Source organism: Agrilus planipennis, unplaced genomic scaffold, assembly GCF_000699045.2.
Source record: "Agrilus planipennis isolate EAB-ADULT unplaced genomic scaffold, Apla_2.0 scaffold114, whole genome shotgun sequence".
NCBI classification, from domain to species: domain Eukaryota; kingdom Metazoa; phylum Arthropoda; class Insecta; order Coleoptera; family Buprestidae; genus Agrilus; species Agrilus planipennis.
Window position 1 is genome coordinate 502,327 of NW_020442440.1, and position 20,027 is coordinate 522,353.

The 20,027-nt window shown below is 38.3% G+C and overlaps 1 protein-coding gene across 3 annotated transcripts in view; it reads left to right on the forward strand.

The window, feature by feature from the left end:
• The window catches only part of LOC108736219 (transcription factor Sp9), an 86,539-nt gene extending 66,524 nt beyond the window's left edge, over positions 1-20,015 (forward strand). For all 3 annotated transcript variants that reach the window (XM_018468570.2, XM_018468569.2, XM_018468568.2), the window contains exon 2: positions 18,174-20,015. In XM_018468570.2, the coding sequence (XP_018324072.1) occupies positions 18,174-19,523 (1,350 nt within the window). In that variant the 3' untranslated portion in view covers positions 19,524-20,015. The remainder of the gene's footprint in view (positions 1-18,173) is intronic.
• Positions 20,016-20,027: the final 12 nt, after the last annotated feature.

Genomic DNA, 20,027 nt, shown 5'->3' on the forward strand with positions numbered 1-20,027 from the left:
AAGGGAAGCAACATTGACTAATGTTATAATTACATACAACAGCACATAATTTGTTAGTTCTTGGCCGCTTCTTGAAACAAAAAGAAAACATTTAGAAACAGAATTGACTATGAGAAATTTATAATAACCTTACACGACACCAAAACGTTAAAGGACAATTGAATAACTTTTGATTTACCTGTGGATAATTGTATTGAAGTATTACTTCAAAAAAATCCTCACCCTTTTTTACGTTTGTTTATCTCAAAACGTTCATAAACTGCGCAGCTTAGACTTATATATATCCAAGACTTCATGTTAATATTAATTACTTATGGGAGCAGTGTTTAAAACGGTAAGCATTGCCTGAGGTAAAAGTGTCATGTAAAGATATTATATTAAACGGAAGAATTAGCAAAAGCAAAGCCATAAAGATGCATTTGACTGAAAGGTAAATTACTAACGGACGTTTAAATTTTAAATGAGATGAGTCGGTAGGTACTAGTTACTACACCTCCATAGTTCATATATCTGTATACATAGAACATTATATAGGCTTGTTCGGAAAGTCATTTCGTTTTTTTTTGTGGAAATGAAAGACAGTTTTCGTATAATAAACAAATACTTTATTAAATTATATATTGACCGTTCTGGTCCAACACCTTTTGCCATCTTTCTGGTAGTAGCATAATTCCACGCTCATAAAATTTTTGGTCTTTGCTGGCAAAAAACTGATCGAGGAGGTTTTTGACCTCCTCATTTGAGGTGAAGGTTTTACCGTCTAAAAAATTTTGGAGTGACCGGAACAAATAATAATCCGATGGTGCCAGGTCTGGAGAATATGGTGGGTGTAGCATTGTATCCCATTCAAGCTGTAAAAGCTTTTGGCGAGTGACCAAACTTGTGTGAGGTCTCGCGTTGTCTTGGTGAAACACTACACCTTTCCTGTTGATTAGTTCTGACCTTTTCTGTTGAAGTGCATCATTCAGTTTGTCCAGCTGATGACAGTAGACTTCCGAATTAATCGTTGTGTTATCCGGTAAAAGCTAAAAAAAAACGATTCCTTTAAAATCCCACCAAACAGACAGCATCACCTTTTTTTGGTGAATATCGGCTTTGGAAATGGTTTGAGCCGGTTCATCTTTTTTGCTCCATGACCTCTTGCGTTTGACGTTGTTGTATACAACCCATTTTTCGTCCCCAGTGATGATGCGCTTCAAAAACGGATCATTTTCGTGACGTTTGAGAAGCGAATCGCAGACGTCAATGCGGCGACACAGATTTCTCTCTGTGAGAACATGGGGAACCCATACATCGAGCTTCGAGGATAATCCCAGGCCTTTCAAGTGGTCATAAACTGTTGAATTTGATAAATTTAACCTCAATCCGATCTCACGTGTTGTTATTCGCCGGTTCACATCAACTAATGCCTTTATCGCGTCTTTATCAGCTTCAACCGGCCTTCCCGAACGTGGTGCATCTTCGACATCAAAATTGCCGGATCGAAATTTAGCGAACCAGTTCTGGCACTGGCGTACTGTCAACACACCTTCTCCATACACATCAGTCAATTTCTTTCTGGCTTGAACAGCATTTTTACCCTTTCTGTAGTAAAACAGTAAGATATGTCGAAAATGCTGCTTATCGCTCTCCATATTTAAAAGGGCACCAACCAAAAACTACTGCGTAGAATTAATTGGAATTTTTCACACACAAGCCTTGCTATATGAGCTCTCAAAGCATATAAAAATTATACAGCTTAAATGTGAAGTTGGGTGCAAAAGAATACAATTAAATCCTCTGTCGGGCAAAAATGAAATGACTTTCCGAACCCGATATATAATTGCAAAGTATCAAACTTAAGTATCTTAAAACGGGAAGAGCATGAAGAAACGTAAAAAATTAAAAACGCCAAGCTGTAATCTTGTGAATGTTGCTTATTCTAATAATGAAATTGGTTTAGTAGATTCTAACGCTAATGTTAAATTATGGAAGCAAGTAAATAAGAAGTTCCACGTATCTATTTAATTGATCGATTTGATGAATCGATTCTGAAAATCGCTAGTTAAACGATGCGATCGATTATAATCTTTAATCTATACAGTAAAACGGAGTGATATATTTTAAAGCAGCCACCTAATAAGATTCTAAATTAGCATGTTCTTTCCTAGTAGTGAAATGGAAACCGAGGTGGTAGGAAATCTTTCTTGTTAGGCGAACAGCTTGTCGAGTTGACACATCTGGTGACGGGTTTATATTCTTTCTACGAAAGGATGAATGGGCCAACGACAACGTCGGTGACACTTTCGACCGCAATCACATTAATAACTTGTGCACTAGCTGGTCCTTTTTCGTCGCTTCACCCACCGCACCGTTCCGTCGTGCGACGCGGTAGATGGATGTATGTTAGGTAAAACTTCTGTAATACGACATTAGTCCTTGTATGTGTCTAGATACATGACGTGTAAGGTAGTTTGGTTCATATATTTTACGATCCTCCGACACCAAACCCCGCGAATAACCGACGCTCGTAAATTCGAAACAATTTTCTTAATTTAGAACAGCTGCTTAGGTATAATAGTGGCTGATTTTTTATTTGCGGCGGTTTTAAGTTATATCATAATTATTACGGATTTGGTCGTAATACATCAGCAAACTATATAATTTTCGTCCTTCGAGTCGGATCCAGTGAAATATTTTTTGGTCCTTCGAGCCGGATACAGTAATTAATTGAAAACCATGAAGTCAGGATAACGATTACGACTTAATGAACATATTGCTTATATACTATTATTATAGTTTAAAGTATAACGAATTCTGAAACTTCTATTTTAAAGTAGTGTAATGATATTCTTTTATCTTTTGTCATGTAATAGGATCAAATACAAATGTATAAATATGTGCATCTATCCGTTCATGACATTAAGAACTTGTCCTCGTGGTATGGCGTTGCAGACAACAATAATAGCAATTCGTTGTTACAAAAAGAAAAGGAGAAAAGAAGATTCATCATCAGGTATGATACCTGAATGTGCCACGTAGTTTGTGTAAATGTCAATCATTGTCCCATTGTGTCGTGTTGTTCGGGCTAAATGGGCGCAGCCAGCGAATCGTGGAAGGATGCAAGCAGGACATCAGACAGAAATGACGAGTCAAGAGAAATTGTCACAAAGAGAAATTACAACTTGACTTTTCTAAATCGCATTAGTCTTGAAAAGAAGCCTTGTAGGTATACAGGATAACAAGGCACGAGAGAACAGAAAATCCATTAACTGGAATTTCTCACCTAGTGCAGAAGATTATGCATGCCAATCTAAACATCAAATGTCGTCTACATCGGGCAATGTAGAAGAGCCATAAAAACTAGTCCTAAAGAACACACATATACAGTTTATGAAAATAAAAACATGCAATACTTGTACTGTGTCTAATAGTGTTGAACGATTTTTTTTATGAACGTTTTATTCCGAAGAAATAAAGAAAGACTAAATAAATACGTTGTCTGTCAAAAATTGTGAAAATACATTAAATGAGGGTTGACTTGACATGTTGTTTTTATATTTCGTTGTAAAATACCTTAATAATCAAAAAACAGGAACAACATAAACCATATTTCAGTTAAAATATTAAACGCGGCTGACTAACAAGGCAAAAGAAAAATCGAGAATGAAACTTCTGGAAGCAATCAATTATGACAGAACTAATGACGATTTTGACGCGTTGAATGAATTCATGTGGGGGAAAATGTCCGGAACGCGGTGTAAAGGAACCGGGGGCTGAACCATAATGAGAGAAGACAAACTGCCACCAGTTTAAATATTTAAGCCGTCTGTCAGTTATTTTTGGGGTAACTTAGGTGTTGTCAGTTTAAAAACGGAATAGCCATGTTCGCCGCGAGGAAAAACATGGGCGAGAAATTCCGAGCAATTTAACTGATGATTAACTACTGAACACTAAAAATGCTTTCACAATTACAATTTCAATAAAACCAGAGTAAGAGACTTGAAAATTTTTAATTTTTAAAGTAACCTCGATGAAGGAAATACATTTGATCCTGAAATCCTTGACGGTTTAGAGTCAAACATCTTTGAAAATGAAGATGATGATACCCAATATATCAAGAAGTATATAAGATAAAGTATTCTAATAAACAATTTTTGAATTACACAAACTAGGCAAGTATTATTAAAGGAATATATTCGATCAATAAAAAATATTATTAAACATAATGTATTATTTGATAAATAATACCATTTGTAATTGTGAATTTTTTAGTGATTGATTAACTTTATCTCATGTATGTCTAAGCGCTACGAGTTCTCCACGCTCTACTTCAAAAACAGTTAAGCGTATAAAAAAATATATCGAACAAAATTTGTAGAGAATTTTATGCTCTACAATTTTCATAATAGATACAAATGTCATTGAAAGCATAGGAAACGAGATATTACCGAAAAAATGATTTTAGTGACCTTTGATCTTGAATATCTTAAGACGCGAAATGTTTTGTGACTTTTGTGCTCTACAATTTTCATAATAGATACAAATGTCATTGAAAGCATAGGAAACGAGATATTAGCGAAAAAATGATTTTAGTGACCTTTGATCTTGAATATCTTAAGACGCGAAATGTTTTGTGACTTTTGACGCAACATTTAGAATGCCAAAATAAAGGTTTATACAAATTTACAGCTTATTATCTCTCATTCCGAGGTGAAATCCCTAATATGACTGGACTAATATACCGACATAGTACAAACCAACGAACTAATGTATTAATAAATAATCCGAGTTCGTTTACGAGATTTTTATGGCTTCAATTTCGTGTGTTGGGTCATATTTTATTTTATTTCGAGCCATAATGCGATAAATAACGTTTTCCATTATTGGTTTCGAAACTTCCTGGGATGCGCGCACTCTTCATTAATTTCTCGTGCCTCTTGGACGCGGCAACGAAACGACTTTCAATAATATTTTTTCATTAGGTAATCATAGAAGTTTCATATAAATTAATCAGCAGCCAAATTATATTCAGCGCCGTTCTTAGAACGATATTATGAAGATTACTGACAAGCGGCATCAGTAAAAAAGAACAAAGAGATCCATAAAGATGATCTGCCGCCACGCCGCATGATGGTTACAGAGCGATCGGCGATCCCACCAGCCTCTTCACATTATTCTTTACATCTTTCAAACGACCAAAAAATTAGTAGGTACAGAAATTGAATATCTTACAAAGTAATGCGTTTACCTATACGATAAAATAATGGCATAACTATTACGTAGTAAAAGAACTTTGTATATTATCGGAAAAACTCCCTTAATACTACAGATGGCGTTTACCGCGCCATTTGTGGTATTTTATAAAACGTGCTGTTAAGAGAGCTGGTAAAATTGGTCTGTGTTCTGTCGAAACTGTCTGCGACGCGCTGATGAGATCCAACAAGATCAAAATAGCAATCCACGTCTGGCAGTTTCGACAGAACACAGACCACTTCGAATTATTTTATTTAATAAGTACAGTTGGTAGGAGAGAAAGATATACATATTGACAATCGTTTCAGACCCAACTCATTATCATCATCACTATCGTTATCATAAGGTCTTTAGTCCAAAGACTGCTTAGACACCTCTACTTCTTCCCATCTTCTGCCAATCTTCGCATTTTTCTAAAACTACAGCAACCATCATCTCAAACTATTTCTACAATAATCTAAACCTACCTCTGCCTCTCTCAACTCCGATTTCTGCATCTAATAAGTTTGTAAAAATCTTCAACCCAAAATACCTATGCATGAGGACTAAAATTTAGAATACCTACCAAAGTTGTGATGCTAAAATCGATGCTATCAGTTTTGAAAAATTGAAAGAAAAATTATCGTCTTGTACGGTCATCAGCATAAATGTTAATATGTCGGTGAAAACGAGCGTTATCGATAAATCGCAGTTAACTTCGTCGAACAGACAATCTGATCGCAATATTTATCTCAAAACCAATCAGTATGTTCAGTAAATTCAATAAAACCGTCACAAGGTACCTGGGTAGTAAAAAGCGCGTTTGTCAAACATAATCGCTTGTGTGGCGAGGTTGCCACCAGGACTTCAATTAGTTGAAAATGTCAATAAACGATCGAAATTACATACACGAATTGTAACAGGAGTGAACGAACATTTGCAATAAGCTTATCAGTATTAAATGAGAAGTAACCGTTTTGTAAACCAAACTTTTGGAGACTGAATTTCTTAAAACTGTGCACTGGCTCTGATAATAATTAATTGACTCTATACTGTTAAGACTTATTAAAGATTATAACATTAAAAGCGCTGTGGCTTTTCTTACTGGACTACGAAGAACCCATTTGGGGGTCTTAGATCGGAGCACCCGCAGAAGAAACAGATTATCCGGGGCAAGTGGCGAAGCCCTAAAAGATGGCTGACAACAGCTAATAACCGTGACATCAAAGTGGAAGGGGTAAAATCACAAAAATGAACCCTCATAAGAAAATACATGAGATTTTGAGGCTGGACCAGGAAGAAGTTTGTAGTTTTATAGACGAACTATGAAAATACCGCGGATTGAAAAGGTTAGAAATAAGATGGCATTGGAAAAACAAGGAGAATCGAGGGCACTACGGAAATCAATAAGGATAAGGAAAAGGATAAGCAAGATGGTAACACATGCCCTACATTAGAAATAGTCAGGGATGTTGAAGATTCTTGTTTTCTAAAAATGCGAGGATTGGAAAATGTAGGTAGGTGCGAAGGTACGTGTGGCACCAATCTTCGAACAAATGATGATGCTGATGATGTAGTAAAGAGATGTTTATTCGCTCCTGAATTGTCGTCCGCTTGTTTATAGACGATGCCAGGCCACGCAAGGGAATATGAAATGGTTTCATGACGACTGGCGTTCACGTGGTAATAAGTTTGATTGGGGTGGTTCGAGCTACCGGACTTGGCGTTTTTACGCTGTAAATAAACAATAATTCAAGAAGGCTAACGAGTTTTCGACGTGGACGGGGATCCGGACTGTAGGTGCACAAATTTATATGCATAACTCGCCCCGGGACGTCATTAATTCTCCAGTTTATGTTCCAGACAAGGACGACAAGCACGAGACCGTGGACGGGCGCTTCTTGCCAAAACCGCGACTGACATAGCAAAAAAAAACCGTCTTTAACCGCAGGCGGTATCTTTTTCCTTGATTTTTAACGATTCTAATCCTCCAAAATAAAGTTTCCCATTTTTTACGGAATAGTAGAAATTTATCATTTGTAAAACGAAATGAGATAACTTGTTTGTTTCTATTTGTTACGAACAATTGTTTTTGACAAAACAATACCATGTTAGTTAGGTCTTTAATTATCACCTTTGATTAAGTCATTTCTTTCCGAATTAAGATTCCCAATTTCTCTTCGAGTAGCGTTTTGCACTTCCCAGAACCATTAATTATTGAATATGATGTGTAGCGGACTCTTTCAGCTATCTATAAAATATCCACGTTCTGTACTTTTATGCAATTCCGTACAGGTCTTAAAACTTCCTCCTACGTTTCAAGATTCTTTTCTATGCCTTACTCGTTATGAAGAGGGTCGATTCGGAATGTTACCCGCGGGTCATTGTGATGGACCTTCCGAATTATCCATTTTCCGGAAGATCGATTTCCGCAACCAAACGCATTTTCCGAGCACCCTTCGACTTTTTTTATGGGACCTTAGGTACCTCTCCATTTCATCAAATCGGTCACGTCTTCCTCCTTTTTTTTCTACTGACTTTGGAATTGTCGAAAGGACAGTAAAATTGGTATGGTTTGGAAATGAAAAATATTTAATCAACTCTATTTCGTTGCCATTTGAGCTTATCACGAAATAAGAACTTAGAAAGGTATTCTATTTACGAGAATGCCCAGAGAAGAGCAAGATTAGATGTATCCAAGCATCTAGGGTAAATAAATAGGAGTAGTTATGGCCAGTCGGCCTCTTGATCGGTAGCGACCGTAGATAGTTCAATCGACGGAGAAATGAAGCAATAATTTGCTCTGGCATAGCCGATTAAAAGGTATGATAAAGCATTTTTCTGTTTAGTCCACATTGCTCGCCTTTGTTGTAAACGAATAGTTATTCGAAACGGTAAAATATAATTATATGGCGCGTTCTTTTGAAAATTGTCGGTTTCGTAAATGGCATTTTATCGAACGATTCTGACGCTTCCTGCTGCTCAAGCACAATGCACATTTTTTCGTAACCATTTTTAAAAACGACGTCAGTACACTGATAACTAACGACAAGGCTAAAAATAAATATCTAGATAATACCTTTAAATAGCATTTATCCACATATCTACTAGCATTCAAAAGGTTTGGAAGCAAATGTTCCCACAAAAATTTCATTTTTTCATTTTCATTTCTATCAGCTATCTACAATCTAGGGAAAAGTCGAACGGTAAGGCGGAAGACCCTCTTCAGTCTTCTTTTGGGAATCTCCGGATTGGGGTAAAGGGACAAAGGAGAAGGGGAATATTATATGTGGAGCATTACTTACTGCTCGAATATTTGCTTAAATGATTCATGAAAAGTATAGGAAAGCTTGGATCAGAGAAGGTACCCAACAGTTGTTTTTACGAATGCTAAACTCTGATCTAGATTGCTGAACCACTTTTGTATCTGTACATACAAAAAGGATAATCCTGACAACATTTAGAAATATGAGGAATTTTCGATGTTTAGTGAAATAAGGAAAATTATAAAAAAAAATACTGGTATACAAGGGAAGTAGAAGTAGGGAAAAAGCGAATTTAAAGATAGGAGACGAAAAATTAGAAGTGGCCGATTTTAGATATCTAGAAAGTCAGATAAGTCAGGATGGAAGGAGTAGTAGGGATATAAAACAGAGGATAGTGCAGAGTCGGCTTCAATAAAAAGAAGTCACTTCTATTCTCGCGAACGTTTTATTTAGAAATTCGAAAAAGGTTGTTAAAGGTGTATGTTTGGAACTGGTGCGAAACATGGACGGTGGGCGCAGCGAAAAAGAAAACGTTAGAAGCGTTCGAAATGTGGTGTTACCAGCGATTGATGAGGATACCGTGGATAGAGAAGTTTAGAAATAAAGAGGTATTGGAAAGAGTAAGAGAACGGAGGACTCTATGGAACTCAATAAGAAATAGGCGAAATAGGTTAGTAGGACATCTTCTCAGGCGTGAAGGTCTAGTCAGAGACATATTAGAAGCAGAAACGGAAGTTAGGGGGGGGGGGTAGAGGTAGACCTCGATTAGATTACTGTTCGCAAATAGTAAAGGATATGAGTTGTTCTAGTTTTAGGGAAATGTAAAGATTAGCTCAGGATAAGAAAGAGTGGAAGTACGTGTCCAACCAGTCTTAGGACTGACGACCTTATGATGATGATGAGACCCTGTTGTGTTATTTTAGCAGAATGTAACAGTTACTATAAAATGATAATGATGATGTAATCAGGCATATCCCGTGGATACGTCGGCAGGATACTACCCACTGACCACGTAGTTGTAAGTGGGTAGGTACCTACAATCTAATAAGTACGAAACGGTAGCCAGTACCTCCTGCTGGTCACCATTCAACTCCTGTAGAAGCAGTCGATGGATGCGCGCTCCGGTACAAGTTGATTGGTATCATGATGATAGATTGACAAAGAAGCATTTTCATGCCCCGGCCCGGACCGAAATGAGCTAGCTAACTAGTCGACTTGATAGATACTCACCGCGGTTTCTCACTGTCACACACACACACACACGTACATATGAAGGTATACCTTTGCCGGTAGCGATCTTTAATTATTCCATAAAATATTCTAATGTATACGAATATTCAAAGGAGAAAAAAACACTGCTGTTACATCATTGTGGTTCAGCCGCATCCTTCATCTTTTTTATGCTCTTAATTTTAAGTATCAACTGGATCCCATGGTCATATTGATTTAGTAAACCTAATATAGCGGCATGTTTTTAAGCAATTGTAGTTTCATTAATAGATAAAAATTTAGAAATTTTTCAGTCAAATTTGTCTTTCTTTATTCTCATAGATACTAGAGTCTTTTAAGTCAGCATTCAGAAGATTTGTAATAAATTCTACACCCTGAGGGTAGCTATTCTCAATCCTTAATTTTGCGCCTCCAAAGATGTCTCCCTATTCACCCCAAACAGGAAAATCCATTAAAGCTACCTACATCACAACCCTTGGGGGTCCGTTATTCTTTAGGAACATATCTGAAATTCGTGTCCAGCATAAATCTTGATGGAACACGAATTTACCGTCTTGGTGCAGACAGCGAACATCTCTAGCCAAAAATATTTTGAAAACATTTTAAATCCCTACAAGAATCTGGACTTATTTTGACATCTGGATCAACCAAATGATAACGAGCTTCGCCATTACGAGAGACATTCGTCCAAACCATAAATATTTTGGAGTATTTTCTCTTATCTCATCTCTGGTGATTGTTTCCACGTTTGATTATTCAACATTTTGTATAAACTCAAAGATGTCGGCGGCATTGATCAATATTCATTGCACACAATTGACAACCTTTGACTTTTCTCTGACCTTCTTCTTTAGTAGCTTTATCATATCATTTTAAGTAGACGGATTTAGTTTGTTGGCCAGTTCATCAAGGATTTTCAGCTTAGCTGATGGTGCCATAAGATCCTTGGGCTGCTTTTTTGGTTTGTTTCCTACAGTTTTTGGGTCCTTTTTGAGATGGTCTTTAATTATATAGATCTGACCTTTATAATATGTTTGGTCCACTTTTTTTCATTGTCGCAGTTATGGTATTAGTCATTTGTTTCGTTTTTGACATCTTAGCAAGATTCGATAATAAATGATGTATTTTTTACTAGTTGAATTATTAATGATTAAGTCACCCTCTTATTGGTTTACCGACCCTTTGTACCAACAATGAGTGACTCAAGGTGAAAGTCCAGGAAGTTCCCTCTTTTTTCTTCCAATCATAAAAGATTTTATGGGAATGAGTTTGGAGAATAAGTGAGCTTTCCTTTGGATTTTTTTCCATTGAAGGTACTGTGTTTCTTGGATCGGATTAGTTTACCGTTTCGACCGATGGGCCTAATATATGATGACCATCACTTCTCGTAAGCCGCGTTTGATATTCATAAGTTCGGCCGGTTAATTTGGTATACACATGTCAGAATTAATGGGCCTTTCAAAATATGGATAGCTAATAATAATAGGAGGGTCCGTCCGGATTTTCACCAGGGGCACATTTTGTACTCCGCGCGATCGTTCTCGTCTCTGCTAATAGTCGCGACAAAGAAAATCTTATAAACAAATAAACAGACAAAACCAATCAAGGGGTCAAGCATTGACAAAGTAAATTACAAATATTTTCTAGCGTTCATTACTTTTTATTAATTTTGCCATAATAATCAATGGATAAAATTCCTGATTTGTATTTCAAACGGTAAATAGTGGTGTATAGTAGAGTTAGAGGGGAAGAGCCCAATTAAGACCCGCTTGATTTGGACAGCTTATTAGCAAAAGTGTCGGATGAGGAGCAATCAACACCATAATTGGCCTCCAGTCTGACCGTCTGTGACTGTTTTTGTTTATTATACCGGCGACAAAAATAATCAATTTTTATGTATAGATATATATATGTGGATAACTTACTGAGCAGTAAAACGAACGCGAACAGTAGTCAAAAACGAGCTCGTCATTAACTAAAATGGTTCACTCATAAAACTACAGGTCTGGAATAAATAACATTTAGCTTATTTCGTCCCCTACGTCTAATAAAAGAAATGAAATTTCTATAGCTATATGTCTAATAATTGTGAGCTATTTTTACAAGACAAAATTTCTTCATTAGAAATAGCGAAGCAATTTACAATTAAATCGATTTTATACGGCTTTAGCCCTGGAAAAAATTGGATATTTACTATATACAAAGTACATAGATATAGAGACTGATTGACTTGACTGCTTTTAGGGTTTTGCATCAAGGGTCCAAGTCTAGTCGAATGTGTGGAATTTAATTCGCCTGAACTGTTTAGTGTATAGGCTAACTAGCCTGTCTTTAGATATTGTTTTGAGATTTATGTATAGTGCAAATGTAATTTTTAAGATCGGATAGTAAACTCAGAAGAACATACAAAGTGCTTTGTCCTCATCATCATAAGGTCGTCAGTCCTAAGACTGGTTGGACACGTACCTCCACATTTTCCTATTCTGAGCTAATCTTCGCATTTCCCCAAAACTAGAACAATCCACATCCTTAACTATTTGCGAACAGTAATCTAATCTAGGTCTACCTCTACTCCTGCTAACTCCCGTTTCTGCCTGTACTATGCCTCTGATTAGACTATCATTCCTGGGAAGGTATTCTACTAACCTATCTCGCTTATTTCTTATAGACTTCTATAGAGTCCTTTATTCTCTTACTCTTTCTAATACCTCTTTATTTCTAACCTTCTCTATCCACGGTATCCTCATCATTCGCCTATAACACCACATTTCGAACGCTTCTAACGTTTTCTTTTCCACCGCGCCCACTGTCCATGTTTCGCACCCGTACAGCGCCGTGCTCCAAACATACACCTTTAACAACCGCTTCCGAATTTCTAAATTAACCGTTCGCGAGCATAGAAGTAACTTTTTTATATTGAAGGCGACACGACCCTGCGCTATCCTCTGCTTTATATCCCTACTACTCCTTCCATCCTGGTTTATCTGACTTTCTAGATATCTAAAATCAATCACTTCTTCCAATTTTGCGTCTCCTATCTTTATATTCGCTCTTTCCCTACTTTTTCTTCCCTTGCATTCCAGTTTGTTTGTTTTACTTTTATTTATTTTCATACAGTACAGTTTTGTCAATACCGTTTCCATTTTATTTAAAGCTATCTCTAATTCCTCCTTGCTAGATGCTAATACTGCTATAACACTGTCCTAATATAAAATTTAAATGCATCCACACTCGTAGTTAGATGGNACTTTTTCTTCCATTGCATATCAGTATTTTTGTTTTATTTTTATTTATTTTCATGCAGTACAGTTTTGTCAATACCGCTTCCATTTTATTTAAAGTCATCTTTATATTCGCTCTTTCCCTACTTTTTCTTCCATTGCATATCAGTATTTTTGTTTTACTTTTATTTATTTTCATACAGTACAGTTTTGTCAATACCGTTTCCATTTTATTTAAAGCTATCTCTAATTCCTCCTTGCTAGATGCTAATACTGCTATAACACTGTCCTAATATAAAATTTAAATGCATCCACACTCGTAGTTAGATGGATCAATAGTCCATCAGCCCCCTTGCTTTTTTTATCAAAACTCCTATGCGATCGTGGCATTTTCCGGCCATCATTCGTCACCCTGTTCCATTTTCCAACAAGCAAACAAACAAACCAACTGGCCCGATTATTAGCCTTATGTTCACATTGTCGCATAAACACCACTCACTCACATTCACAACCTGATGCATGTCAACAATTGTTCAAAAGCGGATTACGTTGAGAAGAGAGCCCATGCATTGTCCTTTTCGGTCTCCGCAAAATGGATAACGTGTCATGGACCATGAGAATAACGAAGCGCCCGCAAATTGCTTCTCTCTCTCTCTCTCGTTTCCTCTTTCACTAGACCTTTCGCTTTCGGTCTTTCTCTATATTATGCATGCATGTATATAGTGTGTACCTGTGGACGGTCGAAAAATCACCGGATAAATCAGGGCAGCAGCTTCAAAACCATCCAACCGGCAGCTCGACCGTAAATTTCGTCGCCGGGTTTATGAATTGTTGTTTACGTTGTTAGCGGGAGTGTTCTACATTCGAAAATAACATAAACAGAAGTCCACTCACTTGTTCTCGTTATGGACGGCGCTGTGAAAAACGACATGCTCAAGTCCTATTAAAAAAACAAAAAAAAAATATCGCTGAACGAATATTATTTACAGCAGTTACCAAACTGAAGAAAATTGGTCAAAACAATTAGATGCTTAATTGATAATTAATTGGATGTAAACAATTGAACACCAAAGAACAGACTTAAAGACACACATTCACTGACTTGAATAAATCGAACAATTGGACTTAAAAAGTGAATGCACCGACACAACCGACAACAATAGAGTCAAGCCCAAAAATATCACCAATTGACACACTCACACACTTCTGGGTGAAGAGGGCATTGCGGCGACCTACTTAGTATCACAAGATATGAGATGTTACAGAAACAGGAGTTAAGAGGACTAGAGACAGATCTAGATTAGATTACTGCTCGCAAATAGTTAAGGATGTGGCTTGTTGTAGTTTTGGGGAAATGCAAAGATTAGCTTTGGATAGGAAAGAGTGGAGGTGCGTGTCCAAACAGTCTTAGGACTGACGACCTATAACATTGTATTGACCATAAGGAAGTAGTGGCATTGTGAAGAAGACGCTAAACCTTCGAGATATACAAATTCCAAAGAGAGAAAGGTGGAAAAAAAAAAAAAGATCATTATGCATGTATGTATTTTATAATTACAGTAAATGCGTCCGTCTCCTTTGGCGCGATGATGGCGCGTGATGATGATGATGATGATGAAGAAGACGGGAAGGAGCTTTTGCTGTTGCCCGTTCGTCTTTTGGTGAGCGACTACCGACCAAAGTGCGGGTCGCGGTCGGTCTCCGGACGTACCTACACCGGCTTTAATCAAAAGCACTAATGAAATGTTGGCGCCTGCCAGTCGCTCAAAAGCAACACACTCACTCACGCACACACAAAAACGACGACGAGAGAAAGAACTGCTACTCACGAGGTGCCGTCGTCATCATTATTGTGTTTTGTGAGAGGGAACAAAAAAAAACAAATGAACGAAAACGGAATAGTGACGATACAACGCGAGAAACTGGCGGCAGCCGGTCAGAATGGCAAAGTCTCTTGTCTTCGGTTTTGATACGTGCATATGAATGTCGCTCCTGTTAATTTTTTACAATACGTATCTTCTTAAAGTGAATCAGTGGATTTTCACTAATGTCCAGTCCATATTCACTAATCTTCACAATTACAATAAAAATTGGCTCATGATACAAAGAAGTAGTGGTGCTTTAGGCTTAAGTCCTTCATGATGATAACTATGAGAAGATAAGTCAGCTTTTCACCGTTTTTGGTTTTAAAGAATTTTGGCATTTCCATGACGATCTCAAATCCAAATTCGTTAAGTTTCCTGACGTGATCCAAAACTTGAAAGCCTGATACTAAGCTAATCACAGATTTCCCTAAAACTAGAACATTCTTTATCTTTACTATTTGTGAACAGTAATCTAATCTAGATTTATCTGTATTCCTCATATGTCTCTAATTAGCCCTTCATGCATGAGAATAAGGTTTTCTGCCACCCTACCTCGTCTCATTTTATTGTTTTCCATCGCGCTCTCTGTTCTCCTACTCTTTCAAAACCTCCTCCTTTCTAACCTTCCCTCCTATCCACAGTATCCTCAATCAGTTGCCTGCAACACCACATTTTAAGCGCTTCAAACCTTTTCTTGCTCCAAACGTACACATTTAACAAGCTCTTTCGAATTTCTGAATTAACTGTGACTTTTAGAAAATACTATAAATGGCGCAGTAAACGCCATCTGTAGCACGATGCTACATTTTCGGATTACGTATGCTCCAACAAGGTCCACTTGTGTGGATATGTACTTGCTGAAAAGGAATCCCGGCGTAGCCAACCTCAACGTGATAGGCACGTTAGCTTAATCGAATAAAATAATTCGAAGTGGTGAGATCCAAAAAGATCGAAATCGCAATCCGCGTTTGGCAGTTTCGGCAGAATACAGACCACTTCGAATTATTTTATTCGATTAAGCTAACGTGCCTATCACGTTGAGGTTGGCTACGCCGGGATTCGTTTTCAGCAAGTAGATATCCACACAAGTGGACCTTGTTGGAGCATACGTAATCCTAAAATGTAGCATCGTGCTACAGATGGCGTTTACTGCGCCATTTGTAGTATTTTCTAAAACGCACTGTTAAGACAGCAGGTAAAAGTTAGGCTGTGTTCTGTCGGAGCTGTCTGCGACGCGCTCATGAGATTCAAAAAGATCGAAATCGCGATCCGCGTCTGGCAGTTTCGACAGAATACAGACCACTTCGAATTATTTTAACTATGACTTCTTGACCTTACGCTATCTTTCGTTTTATATCTCTACTGCTTCTTCCATCTTGAATCTACCTTTATCTTCACTCTTTCCCTACTTTTTTTGCTGGTATCGTACTAGTTATTAATTCCACGTTCTCGTAAATAACTTGGCCGTTTAACTCCTTCCTGCCCGCATACATTTATATACGCTTCCTTAATTACTTTCGAAGTGGCCTTTTGTTTTAGCACGATCATCTTGCATGTCAAAAATTAATCTAGAGGTCCGCGGCGGTCTCTCTTTTTCTCGAGACGTCTGAACTTTGATTAACCTTTCGAGTTGACGTCGAGGGAACAGACGGGGAAAAAGACCAAAAAAGACAAAAGCAAAACAAAAATACATCAAGAAGAAGAGGGGAAAAGGAAAAAGATGACAATATGATAAGAAAAGGAGCAAACGCGCTGTACTTACGGTCCACGCTAATGGAGTGCATTAAAAATCTGGATTAATAATGTCGAAAATGAGAGAGAGAGCGGCCGAATTGAAAACATAAGAACCACGTGGTGCGGTAGAAAGAGACCGTCGTCGGTAGATCGTGTCAGTTGCTAATAAAAATGAGTAATAATCGGAACCTTTTGAAGGCTGGATCGGAACTCGGAGATCGTATCGTTAATAGACGAGACAGCATAGCCAACTACCTGATAGACGCATCGCATCGAACAATCCGGTGGTGTGATAATGCGATCGTTACAATGCGATAACGCGTTTCTATGCCGTTTTTGACAAATTAATTTAGAATGTCTAACAAAAGATGTGCAACTCACAGGCGCCACTCGGCAAAAAAAAAACATACGGTTAATTGAAACATCCACTCTACTGAACCCAGTGTAAAGGCAGTGAAAATTAAAAAAAAATTCTAGGCGGAAATGTTATTAAAAGGTTTAATTATACCGCTACTTAATTTTGCATTAAAACAGTGGCATTCTGCTAAGTAGATATTGGGATCCGTCAAATGGGCATACACCATCTGGTGGCAAAATTTATAACTCGAATGAGGGAAAAATTTACATAGGAACTGTGCACGCAAATTGTAAAATTGTTTATTAAAATAATAAAACACGTTAAAAAAGTAAAAATTTTCTTGATGATGGAGTCAACGAAGTTTTCTTCTAAAGTTAAATCAAATAAAAAGTTAATATGTTTAGTGAAAAGCTGCAATAGCACTTCAGAGGTAGATCTTCACTCTTCACCTACATTTACTACTTTCCAATAAAAACTAACCGTTTTATATATGTAAAAAATATATTCGGAAAATTAGAGAAAAAAGTAAACTAATAGAAGCTTCGATGAAAGCAGTAGGTTTCAAAGAAGTGAATTCCGGAATAAAAATTTGTTCACGTCATTTAAATGCACATGATTATATTTCAGCAAGTATTCACCATCAGCCATAACCTTAATATTTATAACTAGAATCATACTAAAATTATAAAGTGAGCAATTATTTATTCCTGTGTAATTGATTTAACACAATTCTAATGATATGATATAAGTATTTTGGGGTTAAGAACCTACCTGCTGCAATACAACAAAGTTGCAATAATGTGTTTGCAACGTTCTCTTAAATCGGCTTTGCACGTGCAAGTCATTGATATGATATTGCTTAAATCACCCAGAATCACCTCACCAATTATATAACGTGAATCACTTCTTAAATCCGAAGTTTGTAAAAAGTAGGCAGTAAACTTGACGGAATTTCAAGGCTAGCTTCCGGATTTGTTATTTCCGAATTTTATAATGTGATTGGCATTAAAAACACGCTCACCTTTAACGAAATTTCCTTTCCGAGGCTTTGTGTCAGCCCAATCACATATTGTGTCAATACTTATCATTTTATCGTAATTTAAAAACTTGGAAATTGCACGGTACACTATAGGAACTACGATAAATTTTCCCTAATCGGCGCCATGTTTTTAGGCTCCTCCCATTTGACGGATCCCAATAGCAATAATTTTATTATTCCTTTTCTCAAATCCTGAGCTATTGTAATTGTCGAGAAATCTAGCTGATTTGCAAATTTTTGTTCCAGGAACATCCCAGCCTTCGAGGCACCCCCTTGGCCATGTTGGCGGCCCAATGTAACAAACTGTCCAGCAAGTCCCCACCTCCTCTGGCAGACGCCGCCGTGGGAAAAGGTTTCCATCCGTGGAAAAAGAGTCCCCAAGGAGCCGGGTCCCCCAACCAAGCCACAACCGGGATATCCGTAGCGAGTTCCCTTGCTCAAAGGTCCTCAGCCTCCTCAAACAGTACTTACTCCAGTCGACCCGTGATGACGTCGTGCTCAAACGTTCCCACCACTTCATCTTACGGCAGCGATCTCTATTTCCCAGGAGCCACTTCACAACCCAGTGTTTCCGAAAACTCCCACATTCACCATCACCAGAGTGCCCTGTTGGGCAAAGTTGATGGGACGACATCGGCACATCACGCGGCTTTGGGATCCGTCTACTCGCGACATCCTTACGAATCGTGGCCCTTCAACACCATGTCCAGTGCGACCCACCATGGAGGTATCAAAACCGATTCCGTCGCTTCAGCTAACGCGTGGTGGGACGTCCATTCTGCAACAGCCGGGAGCTGGTTGGACATGAGCGGAGCGGCTGGTATGCATGCCCAAATGGCCGCGGCCAATTATGCGTCGTCCGATTATTCCACCTTGACCCATTCCCTGGCCGCTTCGAATCATCTTCTGTCCTCTGGTCAGCACCTTCTTCAAGACACTTACAAATCGATGTTGCCAGGTGCCCAATCGGTCGGGGCGTCTTTCGGTCTCCACCACACGGGTTCGGCATCTTCGCCAACGTCAGCAGCGACGTCGCTCCCTACGCAGGTTCCTTCGCCTCGATCTCAACGGAGGTATACCGGTCGCGCCACTTGCGACTGTCCGAACTGTCAGGAAGCTGAACGTCTCGGACCTGCCGGCGTCCACCTCAGGAAGAAGAACATCCACAGTTGTCACATACCCGGTTGCGGGAAGGTTTACGGGAAAACTTCCCATTTGAAGGCGCATCTTCGGTGGCATACCGGTGAGCGACCGTTCGTGTGCAACTGGCTATTTTGCGGGAAGAGGTTCACGAGGTCCGACGAGCTACAGCGTCACCTGAGGACGCACACGGGAGAGAAAAGGTTCGCGTGTCCGATATGCAACAAACGCTTCATGAGGTCCGACCACCTAGCGAAACATGTGAAAACGCACAATGGAAACGGCAAGAAGGGCAGCTCAGAGTCATGCAGCGATTCCGAAGAGAACAGTCAAAGCGATCTTACAAATAACGTCAATAGCCCGGCATCGATTAACCACACGCCACCCCCTTCTGCGCCAATCGGTAGTATGGATATGGTGACGGGGTTAGATGTTAAACCGCCGGGGTTGGTTTGAGGCCACTGGGGCCCGAAGCTGCTCTACCCCAGTGAAAGCGCCTGGTGGCCCCCGATATAACGGAGTGATTTTGTACATAAATTAGAAACAGTTTAATTCAAGAATAATATTTATGTGCTAAAGTCCCGAACTGTTTCCCACTTATTTGATTCTTTCATGATTTTTGACAGTATGGTAAAATACGAAGCAGTAAATTAATTATTGGGAATCAGTACGACGGATGTTGTTTATTAGTCATACAGTTGAGTTGTATAAAGGTTTGTACATATTATCCTCGTGGGCTTACACGGTATAATCTATGTCGTCTGTAAATAATTGTGCGAATAAATGAAAGGTAATAAAGTAACACATACATACATAGGTACATATGCGTATATGAGCATCGATCTTTTCAACAATAAATTTAAGTGACGATGGCCTGTGAAATGTTCTATTAACAAAAACAAATGACATCCATCATGAGCAGAACCGTACATATTATAAATATAATAATATATATAAATA